At 42.4% G+C, this 13,360-nt stretch overlaps 1 protein-coding gene and 1 pseudogene across 4 annotated transcripts in view; both read left to right on the forward strand.

The window, feature by feature from the left end:
- Positions 1 to 13,360, forward strand: part of BMPER (BMP binding endothelial regulator) — a 227,200-nt gene that overhangs the window by 52,369 nt on the left and 161,471 nt on the right. For all 4 annotated transcript variants that reach the window (XM_019668453.1, XM_019668454.1, XM_019668455.1 and 1 more), the window contains exons 4-6: positions 359 to 441; positions 5,239 to 5,329; positions 9,187 to 9,269. In XM_019668453.1, coding sequence (XP_019523998.1) covers positions 359 to 441; positions 5,239 to 5,329; positions 9,187 to 9,269 — 257 coding nt within the window. The remainder of the gene's footprint in view (positions 1 to 358; positions 442 to 5,238; positions 5,330 to 9,186; positions 9,270 to 13,360) is intronic.
- LOC109396569 (ragulator complex protein LAMTOR3 pseudogene) lies at positions 3,846 to 4,192 on the forward strand (annotated as a pseudogene).

Here is a 13,360-nt window from a genome sequence, read left to right on the forward strand (position 1 = left end):
TATGTAAAATCCCCTTTCATTGTGGTGTTTTTAGTCCTGGTCTTCCTTATACTTACTAGGCATAAATAAAGTCACAAGGTTATGCATTTTGGCCAAGAGAGCACTTCAATACATGGTTTTTCATTTGAATATATAGTCCATGAGATTAATCTTCTGAATAATCAAAGAATTAATATAAGTGAAAGCCAAGTGGATATTTTAAGAACTTAGTTGTGTTTTGGGGAAAATAGCCAAGGAGTATGATGGTTCCTGTGATCACTAGTCCTGATTTAGAAGATACAACTTCTTTTGACACAAAGATAATGGAAACCCACATTCATTCTTGGCCTGTCTTTCTGCTTCTGTGTTTCCTGTCTAGGTTGTACCTATGAAGGAAATACCTATAACAGCTCCTTCAAGTGGCAGAGTCCTGCAGATCCCTGTGTCCTGCGCCAGTGCCAGGTAAAGTCTAACTATTTCACTCTCTCGTGAAAAGGAATCTGTAAAGTCCTCCTTAGAAGGTCCCTTCAGACAACATAGAACAATACCAAAAAAAGAAAGAAAGAAAGAAACAAAGAAAGAGAAAACAAATGGAAAACCACCTGCATCTTTGTACATATTCATCATGACATTCACTGTAACAAGACAGGTACAGGATGGATAGTGTATAAGACTTACTTCCAGAAACACACAGTGGAAATGTTCACCATTGTTCAATTGTGCCTGGAAAAACTTCTAGAAGATGCATATGTCCTTGGGGAAAATTCATGTCTTCCTGTGAGTCAACTTTAAGCAAAACACAAAAATTCCTGTTAGCAGAAAGAGGTATTATTGTTAGAGGATATATATGTTTTCCTTCTTTGATTTAGGAACGTTTTGAATTGGAGCCAGTCTGCACACTATGTTCAGTCAAAGCAATTAGTGCACTGTAACCTTGGTGACTGCAACCTGACAAATTTAAGAGTCACCAGTTCCCTCTGAAGAGGCCCACTGCGGCTGGTGCTTGCTGAACTCTGAACAGAGCGCTGATGCCACGTGGCTATAATTGTCACAGGTCTTAAACACAGCAAGATAAACTAAAGGGGAAATGAAGAATCTAAATTTTCAAACTCCTTTTTTCATATCTAAAGAAATGCTCTTAAACATGCTCATCTAATGTTGCCATAATTAAAAAATTCTTCTCTGTAGAGAAGATGCTGTTAAATCATTGTACCCCTAGCCCTATTTCACTGTCCAAGACTATGCTTTTGCATTTAAAGTGGAAAGTATGGTTAGCATAATGATGTATATTTCTCTCAGATCTTATCGCAAATGTATTGATATTTCATTTATTGAAATCTGAATTTTATGTATTCATGTTATTATATGGGTATGTTCACTCGTAAGATCTCCAGCTATTTATTCAGTTAAATATTCAGCTTATTTCTATAGTAAATCTAAGTTACTTGTGAAAATAAATAAGAGGTAGAACAGATATAAACAACAGATTAATTGAATCCATAAATATTTGTTGAATGTTTACTCTAGGTTATACATTTAATCAGCTTCATGGAACAAAGAGATGAGAGCAATGAGTTTTAACAATATCAAAAGCCCACATTCATCCTAAAATTTGCAACACCCACCTCCACCCTGCTTCTTGACCGATGAAATTTCCACTCTTTGATAGGGACCCTCTGAAAGCCATGGTTACACTGTCTTTTAGAGAAGGCAACTGCGTGCCCTTTAGAATATATCATAGCATGTTTATACAACAGTTGGAGATCTTGCAAATCCTCAAGTTGCATGGACCAGTGGTGAATTTTCCTACCTTTGGATGAAGACTGTGTTTAAGTTAAATGAAAACTATTACCTGGGTGGGAATACTAAGTATATACACTGAGGTATTATCGACTGTTAACGCTGCAATTTCTACTGCCTATCATGTGAGTCACTAGCCACTCAGCAGGACCCAGAGAGAATGATGCAGAAATATCAAATCATTGTGAAAAGATATCTTAAAAACCAACAGCCCCAGGAGTCAGAAAGTGTTGAACAGCAGAATGGAGCACAGAAAGGAGACGTTACCTGCTAAAGATCAACTTTGCTTTTTCATTTTCCTTCTTTTAAAAAACTTTCCCTAAGCCCTGCTAGTTCATATAAACGTATCATTTCATTCAATAACCATAAAAGCAAAGGTGATTACCTCCGTTAAGGTAATTATAAAAATCTTCTCCTCTACTCAGCCGGCACCTTCCCACTCCTGCTTACTTTCTTCCTTCTTTAAGGCAGGAGACCTCATCTGTGAATGCAGGAAATTACTGTTTACTGGCACCTGTCAGGGAAATCTTCATTTAAGAGGCTCCTGTGCAGAATGACACAATTACCACCTCTCTCTCCAAGCTCTTGACTTCACAGGGCACAGATTCAGTAATAGAGGAGAGAGTACAGTGTAGTAAGTAAAATATGGGCTCTGCTGCTCATAGATCTTGTGATTTAACCTTTCTGAACCTCACTTTCACCCCCCATAACATAAAAACCGTATCTCATAGGGTAGTTGTAAGCAAGAGGAGGCTCTCCTCAAAAACACTTCTGGGAGAGCCTGCATGTGCTGGGTCCAACTCGGTACCAGACGGAACAGCTAGTCTAATGATCTGGCTTATTTCTAATTGAGTTGAAGTCTAGCTCATTTCTTATATCCTCTTACTAAAGGAGTTCTGATGGTGAAAAATTTACCTTTATTTTCCACTTTTAGTTGTTTATTGGAAAAGAACCATCTGAAGATTACAGGCAGGAAATTCATGCTGGGAACTAACCTGAATCCTCCATCTGGATTGCAGATAATAAAGAGAAATTGACCTTGAGCCATAGTTTTTTGCATTGCTTCAGTTGTGTAACTAAAGCTAACTAAAGCACAGATCTTTTTCTGATGTTGTCTATTGTGGTATTTTGGCAGTTGTTTTTTTCTTTCCCAGTGTGATATAGACCATAATATAATAAATTCCACTGGTAGTGGGAGCCTCAGGCCTGACAGATAGACATTGAGGATATGACCTTCCTTGCTGGATTGAGATGATATAGTAGCAGACCGATGAAGAAAATGATCTAGTTGTCAAATTGTTACTTTTTCTTTAGCCGTGCTACCTCTCCCCTCAAAACAAAACTAAACAAACAAATAAACAGACACACAAATCCATTTATAAAATGACTAGAGAATATGGTGAAGATTCTTCAAAAGTCAGCTCTGAAAATTAATTTCAAAATGGTTCAGTTAACATTACAATATTAGAATTCCAAGATCTCTTTGCAAATGAGTCATTTGATTTCATTAAGACCTAAAGTCTCTATTTTGATATACGAGTGTATAATATGAACTTTGTGATAGTTTTATCTAATCTCTTCAGTTGAAGAGATTAAGACCCAGGTTCTATGTGAGGTGGAGTGAAATTTCTAAGATTGCAGAGCTGGTGTGGTTATTTCTAGAAGGGTGCTAAGGGTTTAATCCTCCAGATGCCAGTCTGGGATATTACGCTTGTACTCTGCCTCATAACTAATGGGTTAAAGTATAGTAACAATTACAGAAAACACAGTAAGTGTTGAAAACTTAAAACAATTGAGGATGAACTGTGAGACTCTGTCAGCTACTAACTGACAGCAAGGTTTCAAATACTACATTTAAAAGAAAGAATGAGAAAATCCATGTCACCAGGTTTCGGAAGCATAGGAAGTGTTCCTCGAGCACAGAGGAAGTCACAAATCATGTGAGAGCAGCTTTCAGAGGAACCTGTCTTTGAAGCTGTCCCTGAAGTGTCAGGAAGCAGCCCAGAGAACCAGGCAGCCCAGAATTCGGGCATGGATATTGGACCTGCAGGAGAAAGGGGTTCATCATGGCGGCTGACCTAAAGTGATTCCCGTATAAAAAATAGCCAAGTGTTGAAGGACTCCATGCTAGTGTCATGTCAGATAGAGACAGAGGGCCTGTTATTAAAGTGACCAATGACAATCCTCCAAAGCATGCTTTGAGACCTGGTTTCTGACCTACCTTTGTACCTGCAACAGACCAACCGAGCAAACTTGGACTTTCAAAAAAATAAAAGGATCATGAGGTGGTTCAATTCAATTATTTACCTTTTGGTAAGTTTCATAGCCAGCAGCAGTGCCAATATAGGACTCATTGTCAGCCTAGAAAATCCCACTATTGGAAGAATCAAGACAAGTTGTGGAAGTTTCTTAATCTGACAGTGGTTTGATGTCTACCTATCTTCATTATAACAGACACAATATCAATTCAGCAATCTTTAGACCACAACAATTCTTGTATCCATGTACTCAATAAAAGGCCCCTTTCTCACCTTACACTAAGGAGCCTATAGATATAATTTATGCATAGATTGATTATTATCTTTTATTGTACAGGGTCTTTTCTTATTTACTGAGATGTGTGGTACTACAGAAATGGTTCAGTCTATCACAGCTCCCATGGAGTTAGTCCAGTCTCCAAATCTGCATGAAATTCTGTTTGGTGGGTCAGAATCAAAATGGTACTTTGATCCACTGGAGCCATGGTGTGCCCCTGTTACACAATATGTCCAGAATGAAGCAGACCCTTTTTATCGTGGATAATACAGAGGACATTTTTTTCCATATTGTTTTATTTCTTGCGTTGAGTGTGAAGAAGATAAAATGGCTTGGTAAAAGTAATACAATCAGTACAATCACTCACTTTTCTATGTATATGATTTTGCAGCATACCTGGATATCACTAATTGATTTGATTCTTCTCACAGGGTGCTGCTCTTTAATGAAAATGAAAATGATAGCTAATCATTTCTCCCTGCACTCTGCTTTCTATAACCAATCAGTGTTTTAATGTTTGTGTGTTCTTTATAAAATTTAGATGTGATTCATCATTGAATTACATTTCCAATATTGGTATATGTATGTAAACATGACAGTACAGCCATGGTTTTCATACATGAGTATAAGTAAAATAGTATTTTTCACAGTAAAACAAACGCACAAACAAACAAAAAGAGAAAGACCAAGGACAGGGTAAAGAACTTGTAGTAGAATTTGTACACTGCGTTCGAAAGCGTCAATAGGGTGAGCTGAGGAGATCTGACCTCATTTGTGCCACATGCCTCTGGACCTGACACTCACCCTCACTTTGCACGTTTCATGTCCGGATTCTTCTCCTATTACCTTGGTTACTTTCCAGAAGTAAATAACTCTTCAGTGGGGACTCTGGGCTGACTTTGCTTGTGGTGTTCTGTTTTTCAGGAAGGCGTTGTCACAGAGTCTGAGGTGCGATGTGTTGTTCATTGTAAAAACCCTTCCAAGCACCTGGGAACGTGCTGCCCCACATGTCCAGGTAATATTCCCAGGAAGGGGAAGGCTTCTAGCCTCTCTGAAACAGCACAATACTCTGGAAACCTCTGAGTCCTCTTGAGAATGCATGATATCCCCCTTTCCTGACTGGAATTTTTCTCACTTTACATCTGTGTACCTAATGGGTTTAGAGAGCAAATTTCTTTGCATAGAAATGTCCGGTTGGACTCTCTGGTGAGCCCAGGATGAATGTGATGTGCTGTAGGTCTTGGCATGTGGATACCCCAGGCTCAGGAGGCCTGCTTTCCACTCCACAGGGCCACAGGTAATGCTTATTTTGGAAGGGAAGACTGTGGCTTTCCTTTGCTACCAGAAATGTCTTTTTACTGCTTCAAATTGCAATGTCTTGGCCAGAGCTTGCCTTGGTGATGAGGTGACCAGATGTTTTCTGAAAGCAGGGAGCTGTGTCCCTAAGTGAATTTAGCACAGGGTTTTGTTGGTCTCGGCCTTCAGTGTGGTACAAGTTGGACCCACTGTCTTTTTGGAGGCCCCACTGGCTAGCTGATGGCAAAGGGCTCTCCGCTTCCCAGTGGCTGGAGTGTTGCCTCTTACTTTTCTGAACGGGATTACGAAGGCCTGCTGCCTCTTGTCTTGCCCTTCAGTATGAGCCTGGGGATTCTGAGGTGAGAGATTTTTTCTGATCCCTTAAGCCTCTGGCCTGGACTCACAGATGCTCTGTGTTTTGGGTTTTACTCTGAGTGCTTTTCTCCTCACTGGAGGCGAAACTCACAACTACTCTTTGCTTTTGAGGTTAATCTCCAAAGGGCCTTCTGTGCTGTGGACCTTCCTGGGACATGGTTACGGCAACATGGTGGGACCCCCTGTAAATCTGAGCCCCTGCTCCCTTGGCAGGTGCCTGCCATTCCCCTCCATAGTCTGAAATGTGCCTAGACCTGAGTCCCTCTTGAGGCCTAGTTCTTTCTCATCTTTGAATGACAGTCAGCTCAGTCCCTCTGCACTTCTTCTGACCTTGCTGAGTTCCCTGGACAGTCATTATTAAGCCAAACCTCCTTTTTCATAGTAGGGTTTCTATGAAGTATTATTGGATGAGCCCCAAACTGGCTGAAAGTAACGTAATTCTTTCCATAATCCAATTATTTTGTATCTATCAAACAGAGGTTGCTTGAGTACTTTTTTCTTCTGAACACATTAAATATGCTTTGTATCACATAACCATACTCTTAAATGCCTCAAAGATCTTTATTAAGTTAGAACTGTAGTTTGCTAGGATGCACATTAAAATTACTGGCAAGCTCTAAAAAATAAATCTTGATGCCTAGGTTGCATGCTTCACAGACCAACTCAATCAGGATCTTTGAGGGTGGGACCCAGGCCTCTCAGATAATTCCTGTATACAGCCAAGCTTGAGATTGATAACACAGCTATGTTTTATGCTGCATAGGTTTAAACATTTTCATAGCTCTTAAATATGAATTTGGTTGTGTTGAGTAGACTGTTGCTTTATTGATACAGGATCAGCTCAGCATATATAACATTTCTTCTAAGTCAAGAGAGAGTCATCTTTTTAGGCTGCCTTTGAAACTGTGGGTGCACAAACAGCAGAGTGAATTTATTTTAGCAGTGGAAGTGATCATATTTGAACAATTGCATCTTCCACTTTGTTTTCTGGTTGAGTTCCCAGGAAGGAAAGGCTGAACTCCACAATTGCACATACCGCTGTGGTACATTCTCATGACCATTCAGTGAGGGATGTGGCACTGTCTGCAAATCACAGAGGAAAGGCTTACACCCAGTGAGACTAAGTACCTGCCCGAGTTCCTGGAGTGTTGGCCAAAGCCGGGGTTGTGATATAGCTTCTTCTCTTTCTTGGCCACCATATTGTTCCACCTCTTATATACCATGATAATTGTTCTACTTGCTTCCAGATGCCCTGGGAAGCAAATCTTTAAAAGTTAGCATGCTGGTGCCACACAGTGGTCTCCTGACACCTGGGCAAGCTATGTGCTCTCAGTTATGGGGTCAAAACTCAACTTTGCTCCCTCTCCTTAATTTCAAAGGCCAACTCCTTGGGATGCAAATCAGAATGCTTTGTCTTCGTCTTGGGAGGGAGGACTCAACCAAGTCTATACAGGGACAGACAGGGGCAGTCTTGGGGTATACTTCTTAGTAATTGAGAAGAACTCGCATCTGTCATTGATCATGGGATGCTATTCCACAGAACGACAGACATACAGGCTGTGGTCAGCTTCTCCCTGAGACAGATTTCAGGGCGTTCTTGGTTGTCTGCTCCTTTCTTTCTTCTGACTCTTTGCTCAAGGATGGTGACTTGGGATGGGAACAATTTGCACTGAAGTTTCATTTAAAATTACCTATTTAAGTTATCTAATGAAGGTTGTTGTGGTTAAACGTCTAGCAATCTGTATGACAAACATCTATGAAAGGATTGAAGACGCTTTGCTGGCAGTGTCCTCTGAAAAGAGATGATGAGCAGGTGCCATTGTTAACATTGCTGACATACAGCCACTGGGAGGGGTCCATGTTCGCCAGGTCTTCCCACCTCATGGGAACAGCGAGGAGGTGCTCGATTACAGGTGTGGGTCTCACAAAGGCGTTACAAACACAGTTTCCCTCAGCTGTTCCACTTCAGACTCAGTAGCACTTGTCTCCATGTCTTCCAGTTGAACAAAGGGCCCTGTAACTAGCTTTAAAATAAACAGGCCCAGCAGCCAGATCAGGTGGTTATGGTTAGTGCTTGTTTCTCTTTGTCAGGAACCAGCTGCTTCAAGAGTTTGGTGGGTTCTGTGGATGACTTCAGCTGGCAGGCCTTGAACACTCGCTCCCTGGGGCATGAGTCAGGCTTTCGCAAGAGCCCCCTTTGCTGAGTTTTGGCCACTGGTAGTGCTGCTTCCAGCACTGTCTACGATGTGGAGAATGACCTCAGCGATTCTGGCAAAGCACCCCCTGAGGACGGACCTGAGATAAGAGGCTTTGCCCTTAGCTGACAGTCTTCCCATGGCCGTGTGACATGAGATTCCTGGCCAGCCTGTGCTTCGGGTACTTAGTGAGATCTGTTAACACTAAAACAGTGTCCTGAGCGTCTTCCTGAATAGGAGACACCCCCTGGGCTTTTGGTCCTGTTTTTAGCCAAACCTGGTGGGGCCACAGCACCTTTAGCAGCACATAGTAGGGCTGAAAACGTGTGGTACCTCCTGACCTACCTTTTCCTCTTCCTGCCTTGGTGCCTGACCATCTGTATGGTGTGGCCACTGGGTCGGAGCTGAATTTGAATCCCAGCTGTGCCACCTGCCCTCTGGGTGAGTTACTTCCTCTCTCTGAGACACATCTTCCTCATTTATGGGGTCTGTGACAAGAGTCCCTTCTGGTAGTTTCACTGTGAAGATGGGGTGAGATCAGGGGTGCAGAGGGGCTGGCAGAGGCAGGGCAATTCCCGGGTGTTCCCCAGGTGGCATCCCTTCGCGTCATTTGCTCTTAGCTCATCATTAACCTCGCTCACTAGGTCTTCTTCTGTTTGCTTCCTCCAGCCCCCCTGGGGTTTGGCTCCCGGGCTGTGGGCTGGGTGGTCATGTACGTTCCTCACACTGTGTAGGGCTCACCACCATGCACTGCCTGCTCTTCCTCAGGCTGATCCGGCTTCCAGCTTTGCCTGTGTTTTCTAGCACCTTCGGGTTTCTGGGCCCATGTCAATATTTTGTACTTTTTTTTTTCCACTGTGACACAATCTCGGTTATGGAGGACACTCTGCTAGGTGGAAATGGAGGTGGAGGTGGAGGTGGGTGATGGATGAGCAGTGGATAGAAGAATAGTGTCAAACTGAGTAAAGGCTGCTGCCCTGATTCTAAACTCTTCTTTGCTTTCCAGGCTGTGTGTTTGAGGGTGTGCAGTACCGAGACGGGGAGGACTTCCAGCCGGAAGGAAACAAATGTACCAAGTGCTCCTGTGTCGTAAGTACCGCCTTGAGTGTTCCAAGGGCTTTCCTTTTTGTTAATTGTGGCTGGGACTCACCAAGAGCAGCCCTGACTCTTTATAGTCTGTCTTCCTCTCCCTCCTGATGTGGAACCAGGGGAAAAGCTCATCTTCCCATGGCAGGTTTCTCAGTCTTGGCACTACTGACTTTCTGGGACGGGCTGTTCTTTGTGATGGGGGCTGTGCCATGCATCGGAGGATGTTTAGCGGCACTCACCTCCTGGTTTGTGACAACCAAAAATGTCTGCAGACATTGCCACATGACTCCTGGGGAACAAGGTTGCTCCTGTTGAGAACTACTGGTCTAAAGAATGAGGAAAGAGGCTGATTTTCCTCCACTTGCCTTCTTTGGGAAGACACGGAATCTCTGCTCTTTGGGGGCAGAGAAGCTTCTCGCTGAAGCAGTTGTTGAGTTCTTCTGTGCAGTCAAACGGGAAGCAGATGGGGGCAAGTGCAGCTTGCCTCTGTATTCTGTGGGGTGAGAGAGCCTGATTTGAGGGGTGGTCCATTATATTGTGGGTAATGGACAGGAGGAAGTGCCCCCCAAACTGTGGATTTGGGGCAGAGTAGGGATTAGTGAGACAAAGCCACAGGCTCGCCTTTGCAAGCACTGTGGACTCATAATGCATATACCAAGGATATTTCAGAGTGCTTAAGAATGAAAAAAGGAACTTGGCTTATGTTATAATTTTAAGAGGATCTTTTTTATTTATGTATTTTAAATTTGGAGTAAGATCGTTTGTGGTGATGGTGGTAATGGCAATGATGGAAAACCTAGTCTTAACCAGCTGCTCCAAGGTATTTACAGTAGGGAGTTAGTACAACCATATAGTTTTAAAGCTTTTATCTTTTGTAATAAAGAACATTCAGTATGCATCTCAGAATATTAAAAAATATGGGGAACTCTAGCATCCCAATTTTGCCAAAGTAGAATCATATGTGGATCATCATAAATCATAGCATTTGTCATTTCTCTACATGTGTTTTCTCAAATCTTTCCCCTTCCTACAGCATAAACGCATACCCAACCTAGAGAGTCCACATTGACGTAAATATGTGTGTATATATATATATATAATGTGTAACATGAGGTGTATAATACACTTTATATCATAATAATATATAAAAACACAAAAGTAATTTACTGATGAAGAGGAATATGAGTTTGCATATTCAGATTCAACTTCCATGCTTTTTCTTTCTTGCTAATTATGGTTAAATAGCTCTGTGGTTCTTTTCATGTAAATAATTTCTGTTTGCCATTACATGCTGCCCATTTCTCAACTTTATTTCTTCCATATTGGTAGCTGTAAAGTTGTTTTTTTGTTTGTTTGTTTGTTTTTATGAATCTCATTCTTTTGGGTAGATGAGGAAAAACAAGGCACACCTAAGTAGGAAATTTTAAACCTGCACTGAATGAATTGCCTTTTCCATAAAGGTGTCCCAAGTCTGGGCAGGTGAGCCTTGTTGGGGAGGAAATTTAGAAGGTGACAAGGAAGATGGAAGGTCCTGCAGTTTCACCAGTGACAGTCATACCAGGTTATCCACTGTTGGGGACCAGAGATGAGTTTAGAGATTACATGGACTGGCGTCACAAACTCAAATGCACTCAAGGCATTCAGAGTTCACGTGCTTCTAAACCAGTGCGTGCTGAACAAGACACACTTGCGGGCCAAGGTCAGGCCTGTGGAAATCCTGCTTTCATTTTTGGTTGAGGATATAAAAATCCAAAGATGTTGTTACTTGCCTAAGCTTTCCTGCCTGGTGGGATGTTTCCAGACCTATATCCTATATCATTTTCTATGTCCCATATCTAATTTCTTCCATTCTTATATTCCTAATCCTATATCCTTTCTAACTCTCCATGCTGCCACCCTCAGCACCTAAGGGGTGGCTAATGGCTTTATATTCCTGGCGTCAGTCTTTACCTTGACAGGACAAGCAGAAGAGAGAATGGCACCCACGCTTGCGAGTGGGACATTTGTGAGTAAGCTTGGGCGTGGCGAGGGCCATAAGAGCAGTTTTTCGTTTCGTGAATACAAAAATTTGAGGTGTAAGCTTTCTTTTTTTGCAGCTTGTTATTAAAATAACCTGGTTTTTAATATTTTTTCATTTTGCTACCTTTTGATGTAGCATACGACAAAAATAATGTCTTGGCAGCAAATGGCCTTGTCTTGAGAGTGGTAACTGTGCAGATGTTTGTTTTAGAAGGTAATACTGCACTTGTGTGGCCTGGCCCTGGCACCACGAGGCCCAGAATTTGACAGTGCTGCCTGGCAGCAGGCTTGGAAGCTTTGGCGTGGAAGGTGCTGGAGGACTGAGGTGCTGTCTTGCTGAGTGAGAGGGCAAAGCTGGACCAGGGCCTTGGACAGCACCGGTGGGAGGCCGAACCCATTGAGGAGGTTTCAGGGAGGGGCCTCAGCTGCAGGTTCCCTGTAAAAAGAAGAAGTCTGTGTGTAATAATCTGTTGTGCTTTGGTAAAAAGGAAAAGAGCAATGCCATATAAAGAGAAACACATTTATACCTTTCAGCTTGTATGTGGCATTTGTGTGCATATCTATTCGTGTGCATATATGTCTAGATCAATGTGTGTATATAGCCACACACAAGTTTATAAATCTATATAAAATGCCTATAAATATAAATACAGCCACACACACATACGTGTCTAAGTTTGGATTCCCCCAGAAACAGACCCTGAGACAAGTATTTGCATGGAAGTAGTTTATGTGGGAGAAGGATAAGACTGGCAGAGGAGTGTGGAGATGAGGCGAGGATGGGGAGGCAGCCAGTTGAGGGTACATCACCAAACTAATATCATTGTGTGTGACCAGAGCTCACTCCTGCCAGGCAAAGTCTGGAAACTAGTGGACTATTCGTACCTCAGAATTTCCCAGCTGAAAGTGAGAGAGATGAGATGTGTTTGTACCGACTCCTATCTGTTCCAGGGGGGTGTTGATTGGGTAGCATTTGGAGACTACCACTCAGGTGGTCAAGTGGCCACTAGCAGCCAGAGGAAGAAACACACACAGGTGCTGGCAGTTGGAAGTCTGGCGTGTGCGCTCAAGTGCTAAGGGGGGGAAGATGTGGGTGGGACAGCAATAGTCCACTACAGCATATATGTGTGCACATATATGCACACGGACATATACACATTCACATTTGTGTATCTCAGGATATGTAAGCATATATGAAGTTCTGACAATTAAGTTCTCAAACTCATCCTAGAAAAAGTGCTACATTCCTCATTGCTGAATGTCACTATGGTCACCTTCAAAGTACTCCCCTTGGGAAGCTATGCACTGATGCCAGCACCTAGTCCACCCTTCAAAGCAATTTCGGAACTATTTTTCTGGAAGGCCATTAGAGCTGTTGTCGTATTACTCTTGATGTCCTGAATGTCATCAAAATGTCTTCCTTTCAATATTTCCTTTATCTTCAGGTAAAGGAAGAAGTCATTGGGGGCCAGATCAGGTGAGTAGGGAGGGTGTTCCAATACAGTTATTTGTTTACTGGCTAAAAATTCCCTCACAGACAGTGCCATGTTAGCTGCTGCATTGTCGTGATGCAAAAATCATGAGTTGTTAGCAAAACATTCAGATCGTCTAACTTTTTCATGCAGCCTTTTCAGCACTTCCAAACAGTAAACTTGGTTAACTGTTTGTCTAGTTAGTACAAACTCATAATGAATAATCCCTCTGATGTCAAAAAAGCTTAGCAACATCATTGCAGCAAGTTTGCGAACTTAATTGTCAGACCTTGGTATGTATACATACACACACGCGCGCGCACACACACACACACACACACACACACACACTCATCCACACGTCATTGAAACCCTGGACCACTAGCTCTTTCCTAAACCCATTACTCTCTCTTATGCCTCCAGTCCTTTGCTCATGCTGCTTCCTTGTCTGGAAGGCCTTTCTTCTCTTTCTTTCATATTGCCATCTTGTGATACAGTCCCCTAAAAACCAGTAATGTCTTCTCTTCCGAGCTGTGACAGTTCTGCCCTTTGAAGTTGGCCAGCCACCTCTTGCCAAGGAGAATAGCTACTGTTGGATAG

This window comes from Hipposideros armiger, unplaced genomic scaffold, assembly GCF_001890085.2.
Source record: "Hipposideros armiger isolate ML-2016 unplaced genomic scaffold, ASM189008v1 scaffold_526, whole genome shotgun sequence".
Classification (NCBI taxonomy): domain Eukaryota; kingdom Metazoa; phylum Chordata; class Mammalia; order Chiroptera; family Hipposideridae; genus Hipposideros; species Hipposideros armiger.